Source organism: Vanessa cardui, chromosome 7 (assembly GCF_905220365.1).
Source record: "Vanessa cardui chromosome 7, ilVanCard2.1, whole genome shotgun sequence".
NCBI lineage: Eukaryota > Metazoa > Arthropoda > Insecta > Lepidoptera > Nymphalidae > Vanessa > Vanessa cardui.
Genome location: NC_061129.1, coordinates 1,262,372 through 1,289,443, shown reverse-complemented (window position 1 = coordinate 1,289,443; position 27,072 = coordinate 1,262,372). Strand labels below are relative to the sequence as shown.

The 27,072-nt window shown below is 32.9% G+C and overlaps 1 protein-coding gene across 1 annotated transcript in view; it reads left to right on the top strand.

Annotated features, from left to right (window-relative positions):
- The window catches only part of LOC124530912, a 45,269-nt gene extending 30,961 nt beyond the window's left edge, over nt 1-14,308 (top strand). Inside the window, exons 28-40 of the mRNA XM_047105280.1 lie at nt 1,373-1,514; nt 2,035-2,170; nt 2,338-2,534; nt 3,929-4,091; nt 4,474-4,805; nt 5,569-5,695; nt 6,431-6,611; nt 7,040-7,149; nt 7,555-7,686; nt 10,590-10,763; nt 11,447-11,525; nt 12,202-12,329; nt 12,581-14,308. Coding sequence (XP_046961236.1) covers nt 1,373-1,514; nt 2,035-2,170; nt 2,338-2,534; nt 3,929-4,091; nt 4,474-4,805; nt 5,569-5,695; nt 6,431-6,611; nt 7,040-7,149; nt 7,555-7,686; nt 10,590-10,763; nt 11,447-11,525; nt 12,202-12,329; nt 12,581-13,471 — 2,792 coding nt within the window. The 3' untranslated portion in view covers nt 13,472-14,308. The remainder of the gene's footprint in view (nt 1-1,372; nt 1,515-2,034; nt 2,171-2,337; nt 2,535-3,928; nt 4,092-4,473; nt 4,806-5,568; nt 5,696-6,430; nt 6,612-7,039; nt 7,150-7,554; nt 7,687-10,589; nt 10,764-11,446; nt 11,526-12,201; nt 12,330-12,580) is intronic.
- Nucleotides 14,309-27,072: the final 12,764 nt, after the last annotated feature.

Below are 27,072 nucleotides of genomic sequence, written 5' to 3'. Positions count from 1 at the left end.
ACATCGTAGTTATATAATTCGCTTTATTAACTTTATCTATCGCCTCCTAAAGGACAGGACTCATTAAGATTAATTTGAAACAGTGATTTTAGTGCTATATATAAATATAGCCAAAACAAGATGTCTTTTTTTAATCTATGTGTAATGAAACGTTGTGTGTAATGTTAACATTCTTAACCTGTTGTGGTTATACTACCATTATAATACGACTAAAAATATACAGCACCAATTACGAAAAGCCTATATCGCTATTATATACCTTCCTAAATCTGCCAATTGCTTAAAAAACACTCCAAATGTTACAAACCTGCGATTTCTTTACGTCAGAATTAAAATATAGGGTTGTTAGTTTTGTAGTAATATTATAGTGGTAATTAAAAATTTGAAACTTTTATTTTAAGCTAATTTTGATATAAATTATGTATAGACCGGCTAAATAAAATTTTTGGATTCTGTATTAAATTAAAATTTTTGTGTTTAAACAGGAAATTGTGTTATAATGAACATAGTTGTAATTATAATAATTATTATTTTTTATTAAGAGTGTATCAACCCTAATTATGATGACACATGGTTTGTTTACTAAAATTCCAGATCGAATGTGGCTGGAGTATATATATGAGGTAATGTAGGTATTAGTGTCGAAAGTAAGTAATAGCCCGGTTAGTACAATCTCATCTTTTGGAAAGCACATATAGCCGTTGATACTGCACCTGTATTTTCTATTGTCTCCGATTTGCTGTCTGTCAGCGGATGAAAGCGAGGGAATAAAAAGTGCCCCTCTGTTTGCAAACTTTATATATAGTTCCTTGAATTTCATTTCCATGTCCAAATGCGGCTAGAACTAAGGCTAAAACTAAGCTGTTATTTGTTTTTCCAAATGAAGCATTGATGTTCCAAATATTATTATTATTGTAGGAACCCGACTCAATTACGTTACTTTATACGCGTTTGAATAAATATTATTGTAGCCTAAGTTACTCCTTATTATATCAGTTATCTGCCAGTGAAAGTCCCGTCAAAATCGGTCCAGCCGTTCCAGAGATTAGCCGGAACAAACAGACAGACAGACTAAAATTGTATAAAATGTTATTTTGGTATATCTACCGTGTATACATATATATGCATTGAGTAAAAAAGGGCTATTTTAACATTACAAACGGACACTCCAATTTTATTATATGTATGGATTTACGACGTGATTTTGAAACCTTTAAAACAAAACCTTAGTCTTCATATACATATCTTCGATAAATAACTAGAACTGATTTTGATAAGAATAATTAATAATAATAGCGTTTTACGCTGTAATTTTCGTTTGTTTTTACATTTACATTTAATAAGCAAATACAGGTTAAATGTTTAATTTTAGGAGCACTTATCACAACGTACTTCTCTGTGCGAATAATTAGTATACGAGCAAACGTAAATAAGGCGTTAGCTTCATTTCAAGAGCACATCAAGGATATAACGGTTTTTATGAACAGGGAGAATCTCGACCCTCAACTGCAAAAGTACGTAGAACTTGAATATTCTACAATTAAAAAACTAAGTATATTTGGAAATAGACAAAGATAAAAAGGTTCAGTATCTGCACCCCCTCCGTTTATCAAAATATTAGTAGCTATCTATTGATGAGCTTCTTGCTATAAAAAACAATCAAAAGAAGTAATTTAATGAATCACGTATAACTGAAATGACGAATATTTACGACATCCTTGGTCAAGTAGGGTGTACACCGGTTTTCATGGGTACACCTCTCCGAGGTCCCGGGTTTGATTTCCGGCCGAGTCCATGTAGAAAAAGTTCATTAGTTTTCTATGTGGTCTTGGGTTGGATGTTTGTGGTACCGTCGCTACTTACATTGGGATAATATATGGATTGGGAGTATAAGAGGTTGCCCAATATTTATTTATTATTATAATATCGAATTTCGAACCTTAGCACACTAGGTGAGCAGTTTATAAACACTATTACCAAACGTGTATTTCTAAAGACAATATTAAAGATAATAAAGCTCTAAATATATTTTAGGCAAGTTCTAGATTATTACGAATATAATTGGGACAAAATGGGAGGCTTCGATTACAGGAATGTGTTAAAGTTGTGCGAACAAATCACCTTACGAACTGATGCCATATTACATATATACGGAGCAACGTTTAGTCAAGTAAGTTAGTATAGTACTAATATATGTAATATTGATAATTTGGGATAGCGTACTCAATTCGGATGTGATCCGTTTTACGAATTTTTCCGATGCTACATCTAGGTTGTGTCGTATTATAATTGAATTTTCTAAAGTAACTATAACATTTATTTATACATGTGTTACAGTGCCCTATTCTTAACCAGAGCGATGTATCTCTCCTCCGTACGATTGCACGTGCAGTTCGCAGCTTCTATTTCACGAAAGACACGACAATCATAGACGTCGATGACGTTATCCCTGATATTTACATTGTTGATAAAGGAAGTGTTGAATTGAATGATTCTAGGGATGCTGATGTATCGATCACACTTATAAAGGGAAGGTTAGATTACGAATTATATATTGCTAGCGATACTGATACTGAATATACTACAATACTTGTTTATTTATGACATAACATTACAAACTTGTAAAATTATCATTTTCCTTTACTATATTGTCCATGAAATACTAAAACCTTCCTCTTGAATCACTTCTATCTACTTAAAAAACCGCATCAAAATCCGTTGCGAAGTTTTAAAGATTTAAGCATGTATAGGGATATAGGGATAGCGGGGATAGAGAAAGAGATTAAAATTAAAGTATGTACTCATGTAGTGATGATGATCAACTGACACGCTCTCCGCTGGTTCTCAGCTTCACTAGACATTTAGATATTTAATAAAAAAGTGAGAAACAATGGATTTAACAAATTATTAGCCATTAATGGACGCATTCTATTGACGACTTCGCGTCGATTGATAATAAAATACGCTTAGTAGTTTTTACGAAAAAAAAATGTTCATATGGAATCATTATAAGGTTAGTTAAGTAACTCTTGAGGTTACCCACTTGATATATTTAAAGGAAAATTCAATGAAATTAAATAATTTAAATTTATTCCTTCCTCAGTATTCGTACCACATTTTAGATTGCATTATAAACAAGTCTGGGCCCACCTTAAGCTAACTGAAGGAGTTTTTAACTAAAGGAGTCCATTGTACTTCATTTTAGTTATGTCTATAGTAATAAACTTGATATTTTTATTATCTGTTTCGTCTACAGTGGCGCAAGTAGGTGAGGAAGGGCCCCGGTGCATAGAAAAAGAATCAGGCTCTCACCCCCTCTTTCCAATTCCTTTTTAACTAATAATTAGCCTTTAAAATTATATATACCAAAGAAGAAATCTTGTGTTTTTCTAGCTTCAGAATCTTAAGATTTAGTTTAAAGGGCCCTTCTGAACTCCGGGGCCCGGGTGCACTGCACTGTCCTACGATAGCAACCCCTATCCGATCCGTAGGCGTCCTAAGCACGTCCTACACGATCCCGTCGACAGACTCACTGCCGACAACATTACCCAGATAGGTACAGACAACACACACCGACCCCGCCGGCGGGGTCGAGGTCCCTATTTACCGACACGTCGGCGCCTATGCGTACGACGTTGAATGCACACGTCATTCCTCCCTGGAGTCGACGACGGCGTCCTAAGCCGAGGTCCGGCCTCATAGGAGGCACCCTTAGGATGCGCGTATTCTGGGCCCTTCAGTGGGCCCCCATCACTAGGCCTGAGCATATAGCTCGCCTACCCCACCCGGTGACGCTGTAGAGGCCAATAGGGCCAACAGCAATACACATTTCGAAAAAAAAAAAAAAAAAAAACGATAGCAACGCCCCTGTTCGTCTATTTTCTAAATTAAGGTTTCTTAAATAAAATCTAAGTGTTTTTTTTAATAGTATGTTCGGTAATTTGCACGGAGATACGATACGATGTCCGGTATCCATAACGACGAAAAACCAAGTACACTTATTGCAAATTAACTCGCAAGGATTCTTCAATATCATCGAAGATTATCCAGCTGTTTTTGAACTTTTGAAATATTATCGTCCGACGAACGAGGTTAGGTTATAGTTGATTATTTAAATTTTATTTTTCTTAAAGTTTATTTAATCTATAACAATATGTTTTATATTTGGAATCTAAATGTCAGTTTTATATACGAGATCATAGACTCGGTTGAACGGTGTTGCCAGTGCGTGTTTTATCTTTATTATTGCAGAATTCAGTGCTATTATTATTAGTTTATTATTAGTCTCTCATTTTTAGACATAAATATGTATTTAAAAATCTAAATTTCCCCATTCGAGGAAGCCTATCCCATCCTTCACTCTTTCAGCTCAAGTACAAGATGATAAATATTAATATTAAAAAATAATAAACATCATCCTTTTTCAGTGATAATAAGTGTATTAAAATTTACATTTATATGTTAATATTTCAGAACTATATATGTGGTATTGGATCCAGTACACCAATCGTTACGAAAGATCCCAGTGCTACTATCTCAACGATTATACGCGAGCAGAGATTTTTCAGATACTTCAATATTAGACAGTTCATAATAAGGCTCTACTTGATCATTGTTTCGTTATTTAGTATATATGCTGATGTTTACAACGCAGGCTTTCAAGATAACAGCCCGCTGTTGATCTCGTCGCTTTACTTATTCGATTTTTGTTTCTTATGGAAGTTTTTTATCCAATATTATTTGCCGAGAATAGTTGAAATCGACGACGATGATGTTTTGAATAGTTTGTTGAAGAATCGAGAGAAGTAAGGGTTTAAACAGATCTTTCCATAGTTAACATTATCGTTTACAATTATCACTTTTAGTACATAGTATACGAAGTTTTTTATACTTATTCAAAATGGCCGCCAAATGCCGTTCGTATTTAGAATCTTTTTTATTTAACTTTTTCGCTACATTGCTTTTACTTTTTTTAATGGCTAATCACAATTATATTGTCTTTTATACAATGCCACGTGAACTGTCGTAGTTAAGATCGTCGTACCGTTCAATTTGGCCCGTTACGTTTTCACAGTCGCTTCGATTTGATGCTTCAAACGATTGTATAAGATAGAATAGAATGATATAAAAAATATATATTATTGTCATTTTTGTCTTTCATAGTATCGTAGTGTAATATAGTCATTAGTATACAAAATATTTGTCGGTATAGAAACCTATATTGTAGCAGGGTATATGTTAGACTATGGTAGAGACCTCTATATAATTATAATCTGTATTTCGTGTATTTTTTAGTTAAACAAGACAATTGCTTGAACAACGATAATACAAGGTTAAATGTCGCAGGCTACGTCACTTTGCTAGCTTTAAAGATTTCTTTAAAATAATGGAGTGTGCTTTCCATTTAATTATTTTTTTAAAGGTTGATTTATGATCCAGTATGTTGCTAAAACTTTAATCTATTGACAAAATATTTTGAATCTTTTTAGTATCTCCATTAAGGCAAATATACGTATATATGTATATTTTATTAAGTTTTGTATAGTAATATGAAATGTATTTTTTCAGATATTACAAAACGGAATTTAAGTTTGACGTGATCTCATTCATACCGTTTGAAATTCTTAGTTTGTTGAGCAAAAATTACACTATGATGGCATTTTCTTGCCTAAGGTTAAATAGAATGTTCAGAATCGTAAGTATCAAGTATATACTAACATATCATTACGAAAACATGATGAGACTTCATTTTGGAATGCCGAAAAAACTATTAAATAAATATACGATATAAAACTTATACCAGAAAATGTAACGTGCTTCCGAAAAGGTTTTAATGTAATATTATTATATAAGAAGCTAACGTTCACAGCTTCACACATTAGATCTTTAAACTCAACGCTGCCGTACTAGTGGTCATTCAGATTTAAGCTGAAAATACAGGAAGAAATTAAACGTTGATTTCCTTGTGTTCTGGTTTGAAGGCTTTTTTTTACATTGAAATTGAAATTAAAACATATAAATCATGTTTTGTAGGTACAAATTTGTTTGAATATCTGATTATAATTGATAATATTTTACTTTTAAAATGGAAACTGGATCAGGGGTCAAATATGTTTGAATTTTTAACGAAACTATGACAGAATTATTAAAGCGTCTGAATTTTTATCTGGCATTTTCAATTACTTGCATAAATATCGAAATTATCATTATTACTTTTAACATATAATTGATATGATAAGCGTTCCGACTATATTACTAATTGGTTTGGAAATGGAAAAAATCGTATTGATCTCCATAGATCCAATCATTACGATTTTCAACGACCATCCCTAGTATTAAAAATTACATATTCACTAATAATATTTAAAGGTATTCCAGTATTTTACCGTTTTGTATGTTACATTACAGTTTTGTAATTGTGTTATTTAAGGTGACCGTGTATAAATGTCTGAATCGTCATCACCGGCGAATCTCCATCAACTTGACGATATCAACCGTTCTAACTGTTTTGATTTGGTTCACCGTGTTCGTCCACATAGCCGCCTGCCTCTGGCACTTCATCGGAGTCGTGGAAGAGGAGACGGCTCCAAAATCCTCGTGGATTTATAATGGTTATAACTTTGTTTATTATTACGTAGATTCTTTAAATTAAATAAAAGTGTGTCCAACTTGGTATGCATACTAGACGTAGCGTTTTGAATCAGAAGCATTAGATAAAAGTTGCATGTTCTTTTAAACCAGTTGTTTTGGTGATCGGCTGAACAGTATATACGTCTTGTTTTTTCCTTAATTTAAGGAGCTTGATCCTTTCTTGGACTAAGTCGCTCCATAGAGTACACAAAATTTTACAAATAATATATATCAACTTAAGAGCTACTAAACATATTGTTAGATACACTGTTAGCCCGGAGACACTTTTTATATAACAGTAATAATGCTACAGCTTCATCTGATACAGGTCGGGCAAGTATATACGTCTTGCTAGAGCTGTAAAGAGTTACAATAAAGTAAATGATATACATTGATACCTTGCTTCTAGATATGGGTAAACCGTGGTGCCACAGCTACTATATATGTTCACTGTACTTCGTGCTGACCACCTTCACACAAAATGGAGTTGGTGACATACTGCCCAAGAAGCAATCAGAGGTATCTGACGTGGAATACGTACCTATAGCTACCCAGGAGCCCTAGGAGCTAAAGAATCATTAAGGAATAAATTTAAAGAAATCAAGATGACTGTTGCTTCTCAATATATATTCTGTAATGTTATGTGTGTACGAAAAAATATTAATGATTTCATGAGAAAATGTGATACTCATAGCATTGGTACAAGGAACAAACACAAACTTGTTACCGCCGGTTCTTCTCAGGTCAGGGTTTTCTTTTCCGAACCGGTGGTAGTGTTTCAATTGACCATCAATAAGAAAGTGTAATGCTTCTATATTGAATAAAGTTATTTGAGTTTGAGTTTGGAATATGTGACAGAAATAAAATATGGAAACTTTCTGGCTATTAAAATTATTGGAATATTAATATTGTAATGCTTAACAGGTGGTGTTCGTATCGATACTGCAGCTGATATCGACGATGATGTTCATGGTGTACGTCGGCGAACTCTCCAACATCATACAGTACCAGTCGTTCCGCTCGTTCAATTTCTATTCAAGCTATTTGGAATTACAGGTAACATAAAATATAATATTAATTGGTGATAGGGTTTTGTGAACACGCCTTGTAGATGCCACCCACTCATCAAATATTCTGCCGCCAAAGAACACTACTCAGTATTCTTGTGTTTCGGTTTGAAAGGTGAGTGAGCAAATACAGGTACAAGGGATATTACATCTTAGTTGCCAAGGTTGGTGGCGCGTTGGCGATGCAAGGAATAAATATTTCTTACATCGCTATGGACAGACTATAATCTATCACTATGCCAAATTTCATATTGATCTGTTAAGCTTTTGTCCCACGGTTACTCAAATAAAAATCCAAAAAAAACAAATCCTACCGAGCTTACTATCCCCACCGCACGAGGAAAGTATCTCTCAAAGAATTTCATTACCTCACTAGGCGCCATAGTAGGCAACTGCTTTGCTGAGAGGTGAAATAAAAGATTATTTATTCAAAACCATTGTTAATGATGTTTATAAAAGTAGGCTATTATTATGGAAGATAAAAAACCTATGTTTTGAGATACATACTGAATAATTCTCAGAAAGTTCATGTTTCGTTTTTACAAAACTTTTTTTTTAAAAGTGGCGCAAATATATGGCTTTTACCTTAAATATATGTAATAAATGTTAAAATACACACTAAATTTATTCATAGCAATCCAAGAAAAAATAATGAAAAATAAATAACTGATTCGTTGGAAGCATGCGTGCTTGGGATTGTTGAAATCGTTGGTGAACGCACGTTGACAAGTTGATACGGCCTATTAGCACCTCGACAGCCGTGGACGAGGTTCGTACGATTGAGTGCGAAATTAATTGTTCGTCCGAAATCTGCGCCTCTGCCAAGTGGGCTCAGACTATCGAGTGGAGCGCCCGTTTTATTCGAGATAAAGAGATCAAAGCAAATAAATCGCATATGTAATGCATTGTCTAATTATATTCCAATATGAACAGCATGTTCCAACTCATACAGTAACACTATCGAATGCTATATACACTATGTGTTTACCTTTAAATTAAATTATTCATTGGAATTATACTATGAGCTAATTACTTATTTTGAAAATGCGGTCACATTTTTCATTTCTTTCATATAATGTTTATGATACTAGTGGTTACCCAGTGGTTAGAACGCGTGCATCTTAACAGATGATTGCGGGTTCAAACCCAGGCAAGCACCGCTGTTTCATGTGCTTAATTTGTCTTTAAAATTCATCTCGTGCTCAGCGGTGAAGGAAAACATCGTGAGGAAACCTGCATGTGACAAATTTCATAGAAATTCTGCCACATGTGCATTCCACCAATCCGCATTGGAACAGCGTGGTGGAATATGTTCCAAACCTTCTCCTCAAAGGGTGAGGAGACCTTTAGCCCAGCAGTGGGAATTTACAGGCTGTTGTTGTTGTTATGATACTAGTATAGAAGTCGCCCGCGGCTTCGTCCGCATTTTCCTTCTTGGATTTCAAGATTGTTTCAAACCATATTTCATCAAATTCGGTTCAACGGTTTGGTCGTGAAAGAGCGACAGACACACAGAATAACTTTCACATTTATAATATTAATATGGGTGACGTATAATATTCAATAATGTTTAAAATATTATTTGTAGTAAGACACAATACGCGTTTCATCTCATAAGTGAATATGAGTCACCTTTGAAGATCCCGGTCCGTATCAAAGAGATCAATCATTAGAGACAGACAATGAACGAGGGTTTATTTGCTTTAGGATATTCGTAACGTGGAAATTCGCACACATTTACATTATTTATGTATTATTCAACATTAGGGATGACATATAAAGAATGTTTTATAATATTGAGAATGACTGCTAATCCTTTGAACGTTTTTTCAGTATTAAAGTTATAGCACAAATATAGAAATTATCGAAAAATAAATTTAAAAATGTTTTTTTTTTTGAGAAAATATTCGATTCAAAATTTCCAAGTATTAGTTAATTACAAATTTATTGAAAAAAAATGCGTTCAATTTTATCACAAACAATTTTGAGGTAAAACTTCTGCTGGCGAGTTTTCAAAAAAATATATATGAATATTTATGACGCATGCGCACAGGTGACCTGAAAAGTACACGATAAATTTGTTCACTAATTGAGCTTTAAATAGTCTATTACTATACAATGTTTATTATATTACAAATTTGAATTGTGTATGTTTGAGTTAGTGAGCTACTGGAAATTACATTTATCATTGTAATGATTATTTTAGTTTACATAAATTGTTTTCCGGTTTTCTTTCATATTATTGACAACATGTAATCTCTGTTTAGTTCAGTTGCACTGGTTGGATGGAAATAGAGGCAGTTTTTACTGACGGACAAAATTCGGCATTAGGTGTAACTACCAAAAAATTTAAAAAATACTTTATATGATTTTTAGGTTATGGGTTAACAGAGAGTTTACTACTATTGTGTCCTTAAAATTAAATTAAGCCTGCAATCTCGACAGCACTGTTCAATCTCCATCGTGTCTTCCCCATCGCACGTGACATTGGCGAAATAATTTGTGCCCTCTTGGCACAAATAAAAGCCGCAAAAAAAAGAAACTTTATATGATTTCTTGGTGGTAAGGCTTTGTGCAAGCCCGTTTGGGTAGGTACCACCCACTCATCAGTTATTCTATTGCCAAACAACAGTACTCAGTATTGTATTTGGAGGGTGAGTGAGCCGTGTAACAACAAGCACAAGGGACATAATATCTTAGTTCCCAAGGTTAGTGGCGCATTGACGATTTAAGGAATAGTTAATATTTCTTACAGCGTCATTGTCTATGGGTAATGGTGACCACTCACCATCAGATGGCCCATATGCTCGTCCGTCAACCTAGACCATAAAAAAAAAGAAAAAAAATGTTGAGTTATAAATAATAAACATTTATATATTATTATATTTATAGGAGTTTCTTAAGAATAATCGTGTGTCCAAGAACTTGGTATCTTTGGTGAACAAATACTCGCTCCACCTGTGGCGGGATTCTCGCGGCTTGCAAGTTCCACATTTCTTACATACTGCTCCGTATTGTTTCAAGCTGAAAGTGATGTCCGCTGCCTACTTGTATCATCTTAACGATGTAAGATAATCTATTAATATCTCATCGTTTACCTGAGCATATTATCTATGGGAAAAATATTTTATTACCACGAACATTACAACAAATAATTACTTTAAATTTAAGCACGTAGATTATGCTTTTCCTTAATCCTTTTTTTTCAGTAAAATATAGACGTGTAAAGAGGTTAAATACGATCATTTTGAATCCTAACTTACCCTAGTAGCTGAGCCATAGCCCATAGACAGCATAATTATAAATATAACCATCAATGCTTCTTCAGATATGAAATATAACATTTTTATTTACCTTACCTTTTACATCAAATTTTACATTTTCCATGGTAAAATGGCTTCCCAGCCACCCCAGGCTTCCTTTTGCTTTAACTAGAATAATTATAATCCATAATAAATTCCATTATAAGTTTTTAATATTTGAGTAATCTACTAAGCATTACTTTTATCCAGAAAGACATAATAACTTAATTCACAAGTTTGAACTTGAACTATTTTGCAAAAATGAAATCATAAGGTAACCTTGATATTGTAAATTAAATGGTAAGTGTCATTATATCCACAATGCAGCTTCAGTGAAATAAGTTGAGATATCCTACGTAACCTGATGTTCTGGTGATGAAAATTGTTTCTGTCAATTATCTATTACTATAGTTCCGTGTATAATTATGATTTTTTTTTCACTTTCAGCATCAAATATTCAAAGGCTGCGAGCCCGCATTTCTTCGGCAACTTGTAGGCTTGCTTCAATTATACACCTATAATGAAGGTGACTCTAAATAATAATTAAATAATAGTTTTCTATGTGTTTACATTGTTGTCATATAATGGGACTAAATTATTTGACATTGGTGAAAATCATTACGAATATGGGAGAATAAGTTATCAGAAAATTGGAAACAAAATGAAAGTTGATATAAGTTATTTATCAAAATAGTGTAAGATTATTAAGTTATATGTAACTATTTGCAGTGCATAATAGTTTAGAAGTTGGCAAATCGCATGGAAATGTAAATGTATGGTTTGTTTATATCTCCTATAATTGGAAAAGGCTATAAATAAATAAGCATTTAAGGCAATCATCCAATTAGTAGGTATCGTAAATCAAACGGCCGCTTTCAATGTTTAATAGTATATAGTAACAACCTGAAAATTTCCCATTGCTGGGCCTTTTCTTCCTTTGAGGAGACGGTTAGGAGCATATTTCACTACTCTGCGCTAATGCGGGTTTGTGGATTAGCGTGTGACCGAATTTCGTTGAAACTTCCGCCGCCGAGTATGAGATGAATTGTAAAAACAAATTAACCACATGGAATTTCACTTGTGCTTGACTGGGTTTGAAACAAGAGAAGAGAAGAGAAGTTTGAAAAAGTTGATTATAATGTACGCGTTCTAAGCGCCATCTCAGCTCGAAGTTTCAAAGTTTACATTTCTTTTTTTTTCAGGTATGTTTATTGTTAAAAACAGTGAGATTACCGATTCTATGTATTTTATACACACAGGACGGGTGACGGAAATAACGCCTGGATCAAATAAAACTAAATTATTTTACGAAGGAGAATCTTTCGGAGAGGTAATATAATAATTGTATAATTTTGTTTACAGTGTAATATAATTATCTTCTATCGTTTCCACCGTAACAAGATCCATTGCTAAATTGAATTAATAATCTAGTCTTGGTTTTGTCGCGAAAAAGCTCCCTATAGCTTAATTAGTCCAAATTATTTTGGTAACTAATATAGTGATTACTTTTTACACTAGTTATAATATATATATGAATAGTATGACAATAATGTATTATGGTAATCGTTTTGGTTTTTACAGTTACAAGGTCTAATCTACGACACGCCGTATATGCGATCATATAAAACATCTATTCGGTCACAAATTCTTACCCTATGTCTCAGAGACTGGAAAGATCTTTTAAAACATTTTCCTAGAAGTAAAAAAAATATATCCAAGTTTTTGAAAACTGACGACTCTGCAGATGATGGTTTCAATGGTGATGATGGACCGAATGGAAGCAAGGGTGGCGTGAACTCGATGATAAAAGATGACGATTCGTCTACAAATGCTCCTACCTTACCTTTGGTTTCGTTTCTATCTAATTTAGCACAAGATATTACTACAAATAAATCAACAATTCTTGATAACTTTGATACTCCTCCAGGCCCGAGTAATTTTCTTAAATCACTAACAGCAGAAAAATCTGCTGAGAAAATATCATCCAAAAGCTCAGAAGAATTAGAAGACAGTTTGAGTGAAGTGTCACAAGCAGCTTTGAAAATTGAAGATAGCGATCTATTAATAGATTACATGAATATGGATGTTACAGAACCTAACATTGATGATGATGAAACAAAAATAAGACACAAACAATATGTCGAAAAACAGAAAAGTTCACGAGCGATGCAGAGTGTAGAAGATTATATAATTGAAAAACATGGTTACAGTGACGCAGCCAATTCACAAGACGTTCAACCTAAGAAGCGTAAGGTTCGTGTTAGATATAGAGAAACTAATCTATCGCCACGTCAACAAGAAAATTATGAACTGAAACCAATAATAAATATGACGGTTGATGAACGCAATCTTAAATCTTTGGACAGTGACATGCAACCGACTCAAAAAGTCGAAGAAACTGACTCAGTCAAAGACTCATTATCTCATGATAGTATTGAATCACTAAAACCAAGAACTCATAGTCCTAAATAATACATTAATAAAACAACAATAAACAAAACATGACCTGTATTTTTTTTAAATACTAATCTTCTCGTAACTAATTCATGTGTCATCGCTGCCCTACAGGATATTCATTCACAGTAGCTGGTGTACTGTGTTTTATGAATTACTGATCGTTTAGTTGGACGAGCGCCAACCTACAACTCTATTTCGGCATTCCGTTAACAGTCGTTTGCCATCTGACCGGAGTCCAGTTTTATAGGCAACTATTCTAGTATTTTTATTATTTCAATCGCATCGCATCGTGTAACATTTATCACAGTGATACATGCTTGTGATTTTTTAAATATAATTTAGTTTTTTTTTTTTAATTCACATTCTTTCTTATTTTTATATTTTTAAAACTGGAATCGGGATTTGATAATAAACTTGAAAGGAGTTTTAAATGAACCTTTATTATTAAATTCTCTTAGTCCATAATAACGATAACATTCTAAAGATTTTAACTGCACCAACCGACAAGTGTAAATATATTAACATAATATTTGAAGTTAATTTGGCATTTTATATAGATGTCTTTCTCGCGTTTATTTAACATTTTTAGTTTTTTTTTTCTAACATTGGAATGCCCAGCACTGAATTTGGTATTTTGCTTTCACAAAAATTGCTAACATTTACGGTAGCGTTGAGCTTCTTTCAGCAGATGTTCCAAAATTCGAAGTGATTAAATGCTTGGGAGTATAACGATGCTTAAATTATTAACTTATTCACTAAAATTACGGTTTCTTAAAATTAAATTCTTTTCATAGCGTTAGTTTTTCCGCCATCTTTGTTTGGACTCTTACGGTGTCTTAAGCCTGACCGCATCTGAAAAAAGAAATGTCATTTTAAAAGAGCAGTTAAAAATGAAATAACCATCTGGGAATAATATCTATATTAATTTATTTATCATTCTTATTTTAAATGTGTTGAAATCGTTTTATTTTTATATTAATACGATAAAGACATTCGAATTCGTTTATAGATAATTTACGAACAAATATAACAAAAGTATGACAAGTTAGCCAAAATGAATATGATTATCATTACCCAAATGGAAGTCCTTTGGTGGTAAAGCTTTATACCGTTTCATAGTTATATTTAATGTTTCATACACTATCAATATCTATAGCCAGTAGGGAAGACTTTTTTTTTTTTTTTTTTTTTTCTCGCTGGAAAAACGCTTTACGCGCTTCCCCCACGTGATGGAAAGTGGCGGGATGTGTGGGACTCCCCGGAGCCCTGAACGCCGAGTACGCCCAAGCACACCGGGTTTACCCACTAAAAAACCAGCGGTACCCTCTCCGTCTTTCGGCGGACGCCACGGGTTCGCTTACGCATGCTACCGTGACGCCCTGACGGTCGGCCCGTCTATACGGGCCTCCAACAGCTAGGGGGGATTCCCAGGGTACTGGGACCCCCCCTGGTCCCTACGGCGCCTATTGAGGCGGAGGGAGAAGGTGCGCGTAGCGCCTTTTCCTTCTCCCCGGTCGTCTTCTGCGGAGCGAGTCAGCGGCGGCATTCTTTTCCCGCTCCCGCTCCGCTGCTTCCTTCTGCGACATGACACTTTCGCAGAAGGAGCCAGTAGGGAAGACTTGAGGCAAGGTCGATTTGACTTGAGTCAACGCCGATTGTCAGTACGAGTATACCAACATAATTTATATAAATAAATAAAGTTATTCAACATCGAAATGTAACGTCGAATTCCATCGTATCTTTTCACACCAGATAACAAGGGCGATATATAAATACGCATCAATTTGTAAACTATATGTACAATTATTTTTATAATCGCTGCGGTTGTTACTATAAAGCTTTATTTATGATAACACTCCAGCTATTTGCGTTACGAGTGACGATCGCGAGAGTCGGGAATATGACGTTGTCCGAAGAAATATTTGGAACTTGTATCGTCAATTATAATAATTTAAACGAATGAACGAACGAACGAATAGCTTACATATCATGAAGACCGGATATTATCTCATTCTTTACATTAAAATGAACAAAGCTGATCCAGATTGTTTGGTTCAATGATTGATTTACAATTTTGAAATTCTATAAATTATAAAAATATATACACAAAGTTTTTCATTTGCTTAAAATTTGTGCTTTTAATGCTACTGATATCATATTCTTTAGGTCGTTTATTTCACGTGTCATAAATGAATAAAAAAAGGTTTGAAGAGTCACGGAAATCAGTTAATCTATATTTTAAGAAAAAGTAAATTTCAAGGTTAAGGACGCCATAAAAGAATCATATCAACAGAAATAAGAACAAATTACTGACAGAAGATGGCATTCTATATTTAAATTGAAATGTTTTCGACAATCTGTCTAAATACCGCGCTCATGATTTATTGTGAAGACCAAAGTCAAGCCTTTGTCTCTAACAGAATTAGCTCTGAATAATTGATGTTCTCTGCCATTACGGATTTTTCGAAACATTTCAAAGATTACTGTAAGAGATCATTGGTAGCTTTGATCATTTTTAATATTTTATTTTTTTATCTGTAAATGCGTTGATGTCGAGTGGTTTGAGCCAACATCGTAATGTACAATAATACAATAATCTTATTGAACAAACAAAAATATAATTGTATGTAAGTTGAATTAATAAAATTGAATTTGAAACCTTATTGGACTATAACAAAATTAACATTTGTAGTCTAATTCTGGGGTAGGTTTCACTATTCCATCGGTTAATCTGCCGCCAATAAAGTACTATATATTTTTGTATTTCTTTTTAAAAGCGAATATTTCATTATCGACAAATGGGACATTATATCCTAGCAGTTCGTTGCGCATTGATGACGTAAATAATGGTTTTAAATCTCTAACTATTCTACTGTTTTCAAAAAGGTATTTTCTTACTTCCATTTGTTCAAAAGTTCGTCTATCATAAATAAAAATAAACTCTTCAATGATCATAGATCACTAATGTTTATAATAATTTTAAAAACACTTTCCTCAAGACTTTTGTAATATTGACTTTTACATGAGGTATAACTTACATTTTTATAAAATAACGCATTCGTTTATTAAAATAGTAGTTATTATATACAAGCTAAATTCCATAAACACTCCATTGTTATACTATTTTACTTATTTTTTTTAATAATCTTGTATTTGACAATGCAAATGGCATTGTTGAATCTTGTTCTAGTATACATAAATGTGTTATAAGTAAATACTAAGTCTTAAATAATGACATTAATACTTTATTTCGTATTAAAAATAACAAACTATCAATTAAATAACGGCTATTAAAATGTTTCAGATTTATAATTTTATGACCAATAAAGTTTGTTTAATCACATCCAAAACCAATGTTGCAGTTCATAAAGTTGCAAGTAAAATTTATATGTAGAATCTCCAATCTATTTTAAATCGGGCAACACCTAGTTATTGCGTGCAGTTTCTCTCGCGATTCGGATTTTGTTTTGTCATTACGTGTTGGACATAAAAATTAGCCTGTATCCTTTTTTGGAGTCCAAACTTGCTTCGTACCACATTTATAATAGACAGACAGAGTTACTTTCGTGTATATAATATTAGTTTGAGTGCTTGAGTAGCTTTGCTTTTAAGATCAGGAGATAAATCAAACGACGTACAAAGAAAGCAATTCACATATTTCAACTAATTGAGTCTGTTAACATGACGCGCGTAATTCGTCAAATTCATCATATTTATATATTTTGTTTCACGAATCTATCGCAGTGTTGCCAGATTTTTAACAGATATACATTATATTGACTTGGCTATGATCAAATCCGGTGTTACAACAACGAATTAATTACAAGAAAAGGCCAACCAATATCATCGTGTTTTAGTTTTTAAATATATTCTTTTGTATTGAAAATTAAATAAAAAACAAACGTATAAAATTTACAATTTCTTAAACTTACGACGTATTAAACAAATTTCTTATGAGAATAACTATGTGTTTGTGTTACATAAATGAGACTACGTAGTTCATGAAAAAAAGCAAAACAAAAAAATCACTTCATTTAAAATAACGACGTATGAAAAACAGATATATGGGAGGTATGGCGCTTTTGCCTCCGGCTGGATGTTTACTAGCCGCCAATCTGTTTTGATTTTGCAATTTGGCAAAAGTACAAATATATAAAAAAAAAAACTATATTTCATTGCGAATTTTAATATATACTAGCTTCGGATCGTTGAGAGTTTCGGTAGAATTATACAGATAATTTTAGATGCTGGAATGTTATGTTTTCTTGAGGAGTCGCAGGCGCAGTCATTTATAGATGTTGTGTTACCAGCTCTGACTTAGATTTCTGTGTCATCTCGTGTAATGATATCATCTTGAATTTCTTGATGACTCGATATATGTATCGCTTTCAAGAACTGTACGCGTCATTTAGTAATTTCAATCTTGCTGCACGACTATTAATTCAAATGATTTTAGATATTCAAGAATACCAATAATTTAAATTAGGAACACCGTAACTTTAAAATAGTTTTTTCTTTTGTTCTTATTTGACATTGAATTTTGTCTTTATCGTCAAGCATTAAATAACAAAGTTCAGAATACATTTACTAATAAACGCTGTCTGAATTGAGATCACTAGGTATGTATGTCATTGGAATCTATATATAAAAATCGCTATATAAATATATATGCAATTGAAGCAAAACGTAGTATAAGTAATTTAAAATAAAAAAAAAATCGTATCAAATTTACGATTCACAAAATGTCCCCGATTGAATAATCAATATGCTGTTACGATGTTTTTGACTCAAAATTTTAAGAGGAAACATTTGATATAATCAACTAGATCCTTACTATAAAGAAAAGATATATTATGACAAAATTTTGTCTCACAATTGTGGATTATTTCATGGGAAAAACAGTTTTATGAAATAAAAATAAATTGACATGTTAATTTTAATCGTATAAATTTTTACTGCCAGTAAAAATAAGTTCGACCGGATAATGTAATGATGTTTATTGGTTAATGAGTATAATTATTTACACTGCGGTAAAATTTTACATCGTTACACAGTTGCCAAGACATAAAATGATCTGGGGGACCTAAAAATATGTTTAATTGCCGTTGATAGATAACGCTATTAAAAAAAATAAGGAAAACATTTTTTTTATGAAATATTCCGATTTCACTTCAAAATTTTCGATTAAATATTGGTATTTATTTATTATTAATCAGTTAGTCGTGATCATAATAATATTAAGCTGAGACTATTACAATATCACGGCACTGGAAAGGCTTTGGAAAAAAAATGAAATGGCACCTCAGAAAAATCCAGAGTAGAGCAGCCAGAGGCTGGCGAGGAGTAGCACCAGGATGAGGTAGGTGGCGATGAGGTTCGTCGTCTCGTGGTTCGGCATCTTTGCGACACGCTCACTGGACAAGAGGCTCCAGAAAACTGGCTAGTGACACAAAATTGTCTTCGCTCGAACGTGCGCCCACGCACCACGCCCCTTTCTCAAGCCAAATATCCAGATTTATAAATATGAATGTAATTTTAGATCTGTCGTTGACAGATCAAGATAGAGGCGATGATATGGAACGTTGATAATAACGAAAACAAACAATGCTAAATATAGAAACTCGGATTGTGCACTTGGTCAAATACCTTATAATTAAGATTTGCTAAAAGCTTTACTTCATAAGGACAATTTGTTAAATCCTTGGTATTTATGGGAGGTGTATAAAAATAAATCATTTCATGAATTTTACACGAACTAATTATGTAGTACACTAGGATTACAAATGCAAAAGAGACTCTGTATATCTATTATCGTTACGCTACCACAATTAAAATACCGAATTTTATGTTCCTAATATGGTATGAAGCGAGCTTCAACCCCAAAGGGGATTGCGGTTACATTTTCATACCTATTAACTACGAACGCTGCAGACAAAATAAGTAAACCGCTACAAGTTGGACTTCTGCCTTTATGGTTGCGGGCAATTAATTAGAACGATTAAAAATGTAATTAGTAAGTAAAATATGTTTTATTGTAAATATATGCAATTTTCTCTGATCTCCGAGATTTTATGCGAAAGTTTATTTGTAATAATTATAAATTATACTGAAGTAAAAATAGAGGAAACATAAAGTTTCATAATTTGTAGACAACTGACGTGATTATAATATATAAAAAACATTTCGTGTTCTGACTAATTTCGACCTTTGCGTTTAGCACAAATTTCGAGCATTTTAATAAACCTAAGCGGTAAAGGGAGAATATTTTTCATACCTATTTTATAAATTACGTATATATTGAAAAAAGTCGAAAAAGTTAAAACAAAATGAACCTAAAAAGGTTACCAGAAAACTTTACGAATAAAAATACGATAGTAGAAATATCTATAGCGCTATCTGGTAAAGGAGTAGAACCTCATCACCCTTCGCAATACACAGTCACAAGTCACTTTAAAACACTAAAACTTACACATGTGTTCTAGAAGACAGCGGAATAAAGTAGCCATAAGAAGAATAGTAGGATCACAAGGATCATATAGGTGGCTGCGAGGTTAACTGTTTCAGCGTTGATCGGCATGATTGCGATGTGGAAGAGAACTGATCGATGGTAAATCCTCCGCGGGCTGGCCAAAGCGCGTCATTACACAGAGCCGAATTCGTAGTTAAAGGATTCTGCGACTATTAATTAAGCACTTTCCAAAAAAAAAAACTGTAGGTGACCAAAGAGTATTTATAGCATTGAAAGTAAATTAACTTACACACCTTAATCAGAAATCGTCTTTATTTTGTTTTATATAATTCGCTCTTATGATTTAAAGCAGAATATAAATGTAATTATAAAAAAAGCAAATTATACAGGGAAAAGAAGAGAGAAGACTGAAGTTTCTTAATATTACCTTTTAATGGGAGCTACATTTCGACCGATTGTCTTATATTTTAATTTGCTACGAATAAACCTTGTTACATAAGTCGACATAAGTTAAATATATATATATATATATATATATATATATATATATATATATATATATATATATATATATATATATATATATATATATATATATATATATATATATATATATATATATATATTTTAATTTATTTTGCTGTTGAAACCTTAAATTAATCCTTATACTAACGATTAAATACAGTAGTATCTCTATGTAACCAGATATTCATACTAAGTAACATTAATAAAGGATTTGTAATCATAATTAGACATATGGAGTCTCAATATCACGGAGGTATTATTAAGAACATATCAATTCCTAAAATAAGCAAATGGTTACTTACTGTTTAAAATGCCGAATATAGGAGCCAGAGGGATATCAGCAGCAAAAGTAGAATGCAGTAGGTGGCTACCAAGTTAGTTCCCTCAGAGCTGGAGATCATGGTGAACCTTCGACCGACGCGTTCCGAAAGACACTAAACGAATACACGAAACAAAAACAATTTGTGAAGAATAATAAATTTATATTTTTCTTTTTGGCATCGATATTAATTACTTGTCGCAGTGGCATTTGCCTCGGGATCGTCCCAATATTACGTTGTTTATATTTTAGCTTTCACTATATTCGACGCTGCCAAGTCATTGCCTTCCCGTTGTTTTCGTGAAACTCATTATTTATTTAAAGATATTTTTGAAGTGGTTGATAAATTACAATGTTACGGATGGACAGATTGAGAGCTTCACTATAGGGACTTATTTTAGTTCTCTAAAATACGTAGGCTAGGCTTGACAGCTTCAGTAGTGGGTGTGTCAGAATTTTAATTAGCCAAAAAAGAGGAGACCAGGGCTCGAGAAGAAAATCCTCCTTCAAAAGTGTTTCTAAACGATGTAAATCGGATCATGATTTTACTGAATGGAGGCGCATTATTGAGTGTGTATAGTTCCAAGCCATTCTTCAAATAAAGTAACATTTTAATATATGTGAGATTTCTTGATATATTTAAAACTTAAAGCGACCCGCCCCTGCTTCACACGGGTGCAATACTGTTACTGAATATACTACAGAATTTGTTTATTTACGATATTACATTACAAACTTCTAAAATTTTCAGCGTTTCTTTACTATATGTCGATTTTATATACAAAAACCTTCCTGTCGAATCACTCTATGCATTAAAAAAAATGGCATCAAAATCCGTTGCGTAGACTTAAAGATTTAAGCACATATAGGGATATAGGGACAGAGAAAGCGACTTTGTTTTACGAGTATAATATGTAGTGATAGTGATGTAAAAAAATCACTAAAATAATCGCCAATTCTCCAGCGATTACGAAATCCGGCCCTGTATAAGTTACAATTCTGGAGAATGATAAGCCGGGATATATTTGCGGGCGTGGAGCAACGTCCGCCGAATTTTTAAAGAGTACAATGTAATCTGTGCGCAATGTAAATCTCGAATGCAATAAGCAATAAAATCTTAATACTTTCTATCAATAAAGTAGGTATAACTAAATAAAAAGTTACCTATATTTTGTAATAAATCATTGTATGATTAAAAGGAAAAAACATATATTACTTACAACATAAAATCTCAATCAGGTGGTTTTCAACCGACTTCAAAAAGGAGGTTATCAATTCGTCTGTATTTTATCTAATACTTATAAATAAACATATTAATATGAAAACAAATTGTAGCAAAAATGCCTACTTTTTTCGCATATTATGAAAGTTGCATTACTAATAGCTAATAAAAGTACTGATTCATTCGTTATTACTAAAATATATATATCTATAAATATAACGCAGTTTGAGTCATCAAAAATGTTTAAATCCTAACCTATACCACTTTTGAGGACTAAATATGTATTTGATTACAATTTAATTATTCCTAAACTATAACCTTTTTGTGTGTTTTAAAATGTAAAATTTATTTGGTTCCTCGAAATAGTGGAGTATCGTTTAGAGCAGTAGTTTCTAAACTTATTTTTTTCGTGGACCACTTTCATAATTTTATTGGTTTCGGTGGATTCCCTGCTGCTACATATCTACCACATTCTTAAAGTCGCCAAAAAATAAAAAATTGTGTCGCTTCTGAGTTCTGTCTCTATATTCCGATAGATAAAATAAAAACGAGAAATAGTACATTTTCTAACACTTTACTTATTAAAAGAAAAATTAATAAGGTAACATAACTATGCTTACATTTTTGCTCTTTACTATTAAAAGCAGATAAATTTTCGTGGATCATGTCTTGCGTGGACCCGTGGAGGTCGTGGTTTAGAGTAATTATTAAAAATGATGACTATGCCAGAAGGACCACCTGATGTTAAGTGGTATCCAGCGCCTATAGATACTGTCGCTGTTAGAATCATTAACCATCTTTACTTCGCCATATTATGTCCTTTGTGCCTTAAGTTACCCTGGCTCACTCACCTTTCAAACCGAAACACAACAATAACAAGTAGGTAGGTATTGCTTCTTGGCGGCAAATTCTAATCAAAAAAGCGTTATTGCGTCATTTACGGATTATCTTTTTCGCTATAAATATTGATCGCTGTAAAACTGTATACAAACGTTCTATTTGCGTGAATTCGCTGAAGTTTTTATTACTTGTTCACCTATTCTTTATTGTTTCTTTACCAGTATCAATTGTTTTATGTTTTCGATATTGAACTTGTTTGAATTGTGTATTTTTAAAAATCATCACTAAAAGAACAGAAGCAACGTTTTTGGACGACATATCACCTTAACAGCTAATTTAAGGAAAAATGGAAGGCCAAAGATCATCTGTCGGAGAGAGATTACCACGGCCCTCGGATATCTGCAACACCAAAAGGCTTACAGGTGCGTTGACAGCCTTTAAGATATTACACTCTTTTACGGAAGGTTTCAAAGTTGCATCGGTCCAGAAAGAAAAATAAAATATCCTTAAATGAACAATGGAGACAAAAGTGGTGTCCCAATAACTATAAGCATACTGTCGTAAACTGTATCCTTTGTCATTTACACTTTTTGATGCCAATTTGTAGGCTTGGATGATCCTTTCTTTCAAAAACATACCCTAAATCGGCAATGAAGGTAAATTAATGTTTAAAACTCGGATCAAATTAAATTAAACCGTTTTCGATTTTCGAATAACATCATATTTATACTATACTTTATAATCTATACAGCACGGTAATTTTTTTTTTTCAAATTGCAAAACTAGACTAAAGCATTTCGGTTTTTACTTACTCCAAAATAATGTCATCGACATATTTTTCGTGACCCAAATAAAATAAATGTATTTGCATTAACACACATTTTAAGAATGTCTATCCTGTTGTTGTATGCCAACTACAATATGCACGTAAAAATAACGTCGATGAAAAGCCAAACAGTACCAGAAACATCGTTAGTTAATAGAAGTTAATCAGTGTCAGCCTTGCGTCATAAAACTTATACTGATTTTCTTTTTCATCAATTAATCTATCATTGTACAATACATACGAATATGAGCTAATTTTGGGCAAGTGCGTAATGTTGCTTATTAAAAAAATAATATTATTTAAACAATTTATTTAGTTCGACGTACTTCGTTGGCTGTCTACAAGCTTTCATTGACTGCAAGAATAAAACGAAATGTAAAGATTACAAAAATATTAATAATTAGTATCAATATAAGCTGTATCTCGCATAATGGTTTTTTTCTATAGTCTGTGGGTGTGTCGTGGGCAGAAAAGAGCTCTTTATTATCTTATTCCACATGAAGAAAACTTATTTTTTCTAGACTTCCTTGCATAACTGTCTCTGAGACAAGCTCGCCTGTCCATCGAATGATCGATACTCAATCGGATCTCTCAATCGGATCGATCGGTACTCAAACCCAGGGGTTTTTTTGCTACATAACTAAGAGTCAGTTTTAATGAATGCTTCAACAAATTATTTCATTATTCCTTTTAATTATTTTTTTCAAAAAATTTGGTAAGAGAAACATATACATATTAAAACAAATAGAGAATACAATTTTGTATGGAGTGGGGGTAAAATTATATCTCACTTCAGGGAATCGTCGAAAACTATCCTTAAGTTTGTCCTGACAGATCACTTTTTTTTTAAACCATTGGTCACATCACAAGACATATCGATCTACATTAGCAAAAAATAAATCATAATAAACTATCAAATACAATAACACGAAAAATGTTAATATGAAGACGCTTCTAAAGTACATGTAGTATAAATGACGCAACAAAAAGTTTTTATTGCAGGTTTGTGTTACCCTTATATTGTATACTCCTAGACAAAAATCTAGAAGACATAACTCAAAAGATAAACCAGACTGTAGGTATATGTATATTATTTTTAAACGCTAATAAAGTCAGGTAGATATACATACATCCGATATAATGGTGGAATGGTTATCGTCAACATGTGAATATTTAACAGACGTTGCCGTAAATAATAGTCGTAGGTTAAAAGTATTATGAAATATAGGCGCTTTTGTGAATTTCTGGACGTCGACAGCAAAGAGCGGTCATCAATCGTAGTTTCCTGGACCATTGCACTCAGTACACTCGGTTGTATTTTTAAATTCTAAGTAGATTCAAACGATACCAGTCTGGAATTATTCCAATAAACTCTTTCTGGCTCGGAACATTTTTATATTTTACGAGTACGTAGTTGTTACGATGGTTTGAATACTGCGGAGACAATATGTGCGGTTTTCTTTTATACTAGTTTTCGACTGCAATTTACTTCTCGTGTGTGTCTCAAGGATGCTATGCTAATGCTATGATAAAACCATGACGATAACTAACTATTTTCGCATTTATAATATCAGTTAGGTAATGTACCAACATTGCATATATAATTCAGTAGTTGATTGGTATCAACCACTCAACTCAACCACTGAATTATATATCAACATCAGGCTGTAAATGGAACACTACTGGGCTAAGACCTCCTGTCTCTAAAGTAGACACATGCAGGTTTCCCCACATGTTTTTCTTCACCACTGAGCACAAAATGAATGATAAACTCAAATTAAGCACATGTATAGTGATGCTTGCCTGAGTTTTAAACCGCAATCATCGCATTTTCTAACCACAGGGCCATCTCGCCTCTTATTTTATAATATTTTGTTAATTGGTACAATAGAATTTTTTATAATTTTTTTTTAAATAATCTCTATCGCTACGCTAACCTCAGTAACATCCGCCCGTCTTGGAACAATGCGTCATGCGTTAGCGCACCTCATGCGTTTATTTCATGTCTTGTAATATCTATTAATCTCTCGATAACAACGACTTTTTAATTCTGTTCAATTTTATTTATCGTACGCGATGAATAGAGTAGATTAATACATATAGTATTTCGATGGAATGAAATGAAAATTCTTTAAATAAAGATAATATTGAAACAGCTGTGAGTGCCCGAACTTTATGGATTAGTAGTACAAGTAGTAAACAGTAATAAAATTATGCAACAAGAAAATACTTCACAAAGATTAAAGAAAACTTGGATATCATCATAATTCATAGTTCTTCTTCGTAACGTTGTCTTTGTTTACTTATCTCATCCATAACATCAAAGAAATGTTCATCCGCTGTTCAAAGGCTTCCTGGGAAGAGTTTAGCAAACCCTGGGTTAATACTTAGAATTATTACGTTCCAGTTTTAAGGGCCTGTGAATCAATTTAACTACAAGATTTAGACACAAGGTATATACATTTTAGTTACGAAGTTTCATAGGACACAGGTGATGAAAGAAATAGTTAATTGATATTAATATTTCTTACAGTGTGTACGGGTAGTTGTGACCTAATGAAACAATCAATTTGCTATTTCCAAAAATATCTACCAAGCTGATCTTTTATGATATAATCCGGTGGTGCTTATATTTTTCAGTAAAATTTGTATCCAATGAAACACGTGAAATATTTTTCATTATTATGGAACACCATAATTTGATCCTATTAAATGGACCATCACGATTTATCATTTTTCACAAAGATGTAATCTTTAGATATGTGACTTCTTATTCAAATATTTTCAGTGTCGTCGAGCGTTGTTTATGTCTTTTCGGAAGTCGTTATTACATAAATAAAAAATGTGAAACTAAATATGTTATCAAGTCCTCAATGTTTATGAGTTATTATTTTGAGGCCATAAAATATGATATTTATACAACGACGACCTGCGTGGTCGAGTAGTGTTTACATCGGTTTTCTCGGGCACGCCACTCCGAGGTCCCGAGTTGGATTTCCGGCCGAGTCGATGTAGAAAATATTCATTAGTTTTCCACGTTGTCTTGTGTCTGGGTGTTGGTGGTACCGTCTTTACTTCTGATTTTCCATAACAAGTGCTTTTGCTACTTAGATTGGGATCAGAGTAATGTATGTGATGTTGTCTCATATTTATTTCCTTTTTTAAAATTAGGCTTTGAAAATACATGATGTATGTACATGTGTATATAAAGACAAGATGTAATAAGTGAAAACTTAACGCTTTGCATTAATAAATGTTTCAGAGACGGTGTATTCCCAGATAGCTTAAAGGTGGCTAAGGTTATCCCAATTTATAAAGCTGGCTCGAGGACTGACCCTGGGAACTATCGTCCTATATCGGTTTTGCCCGTTCTATCAAAAGTATTTGAGCAGGTTTTGTACACGCGTATATATAA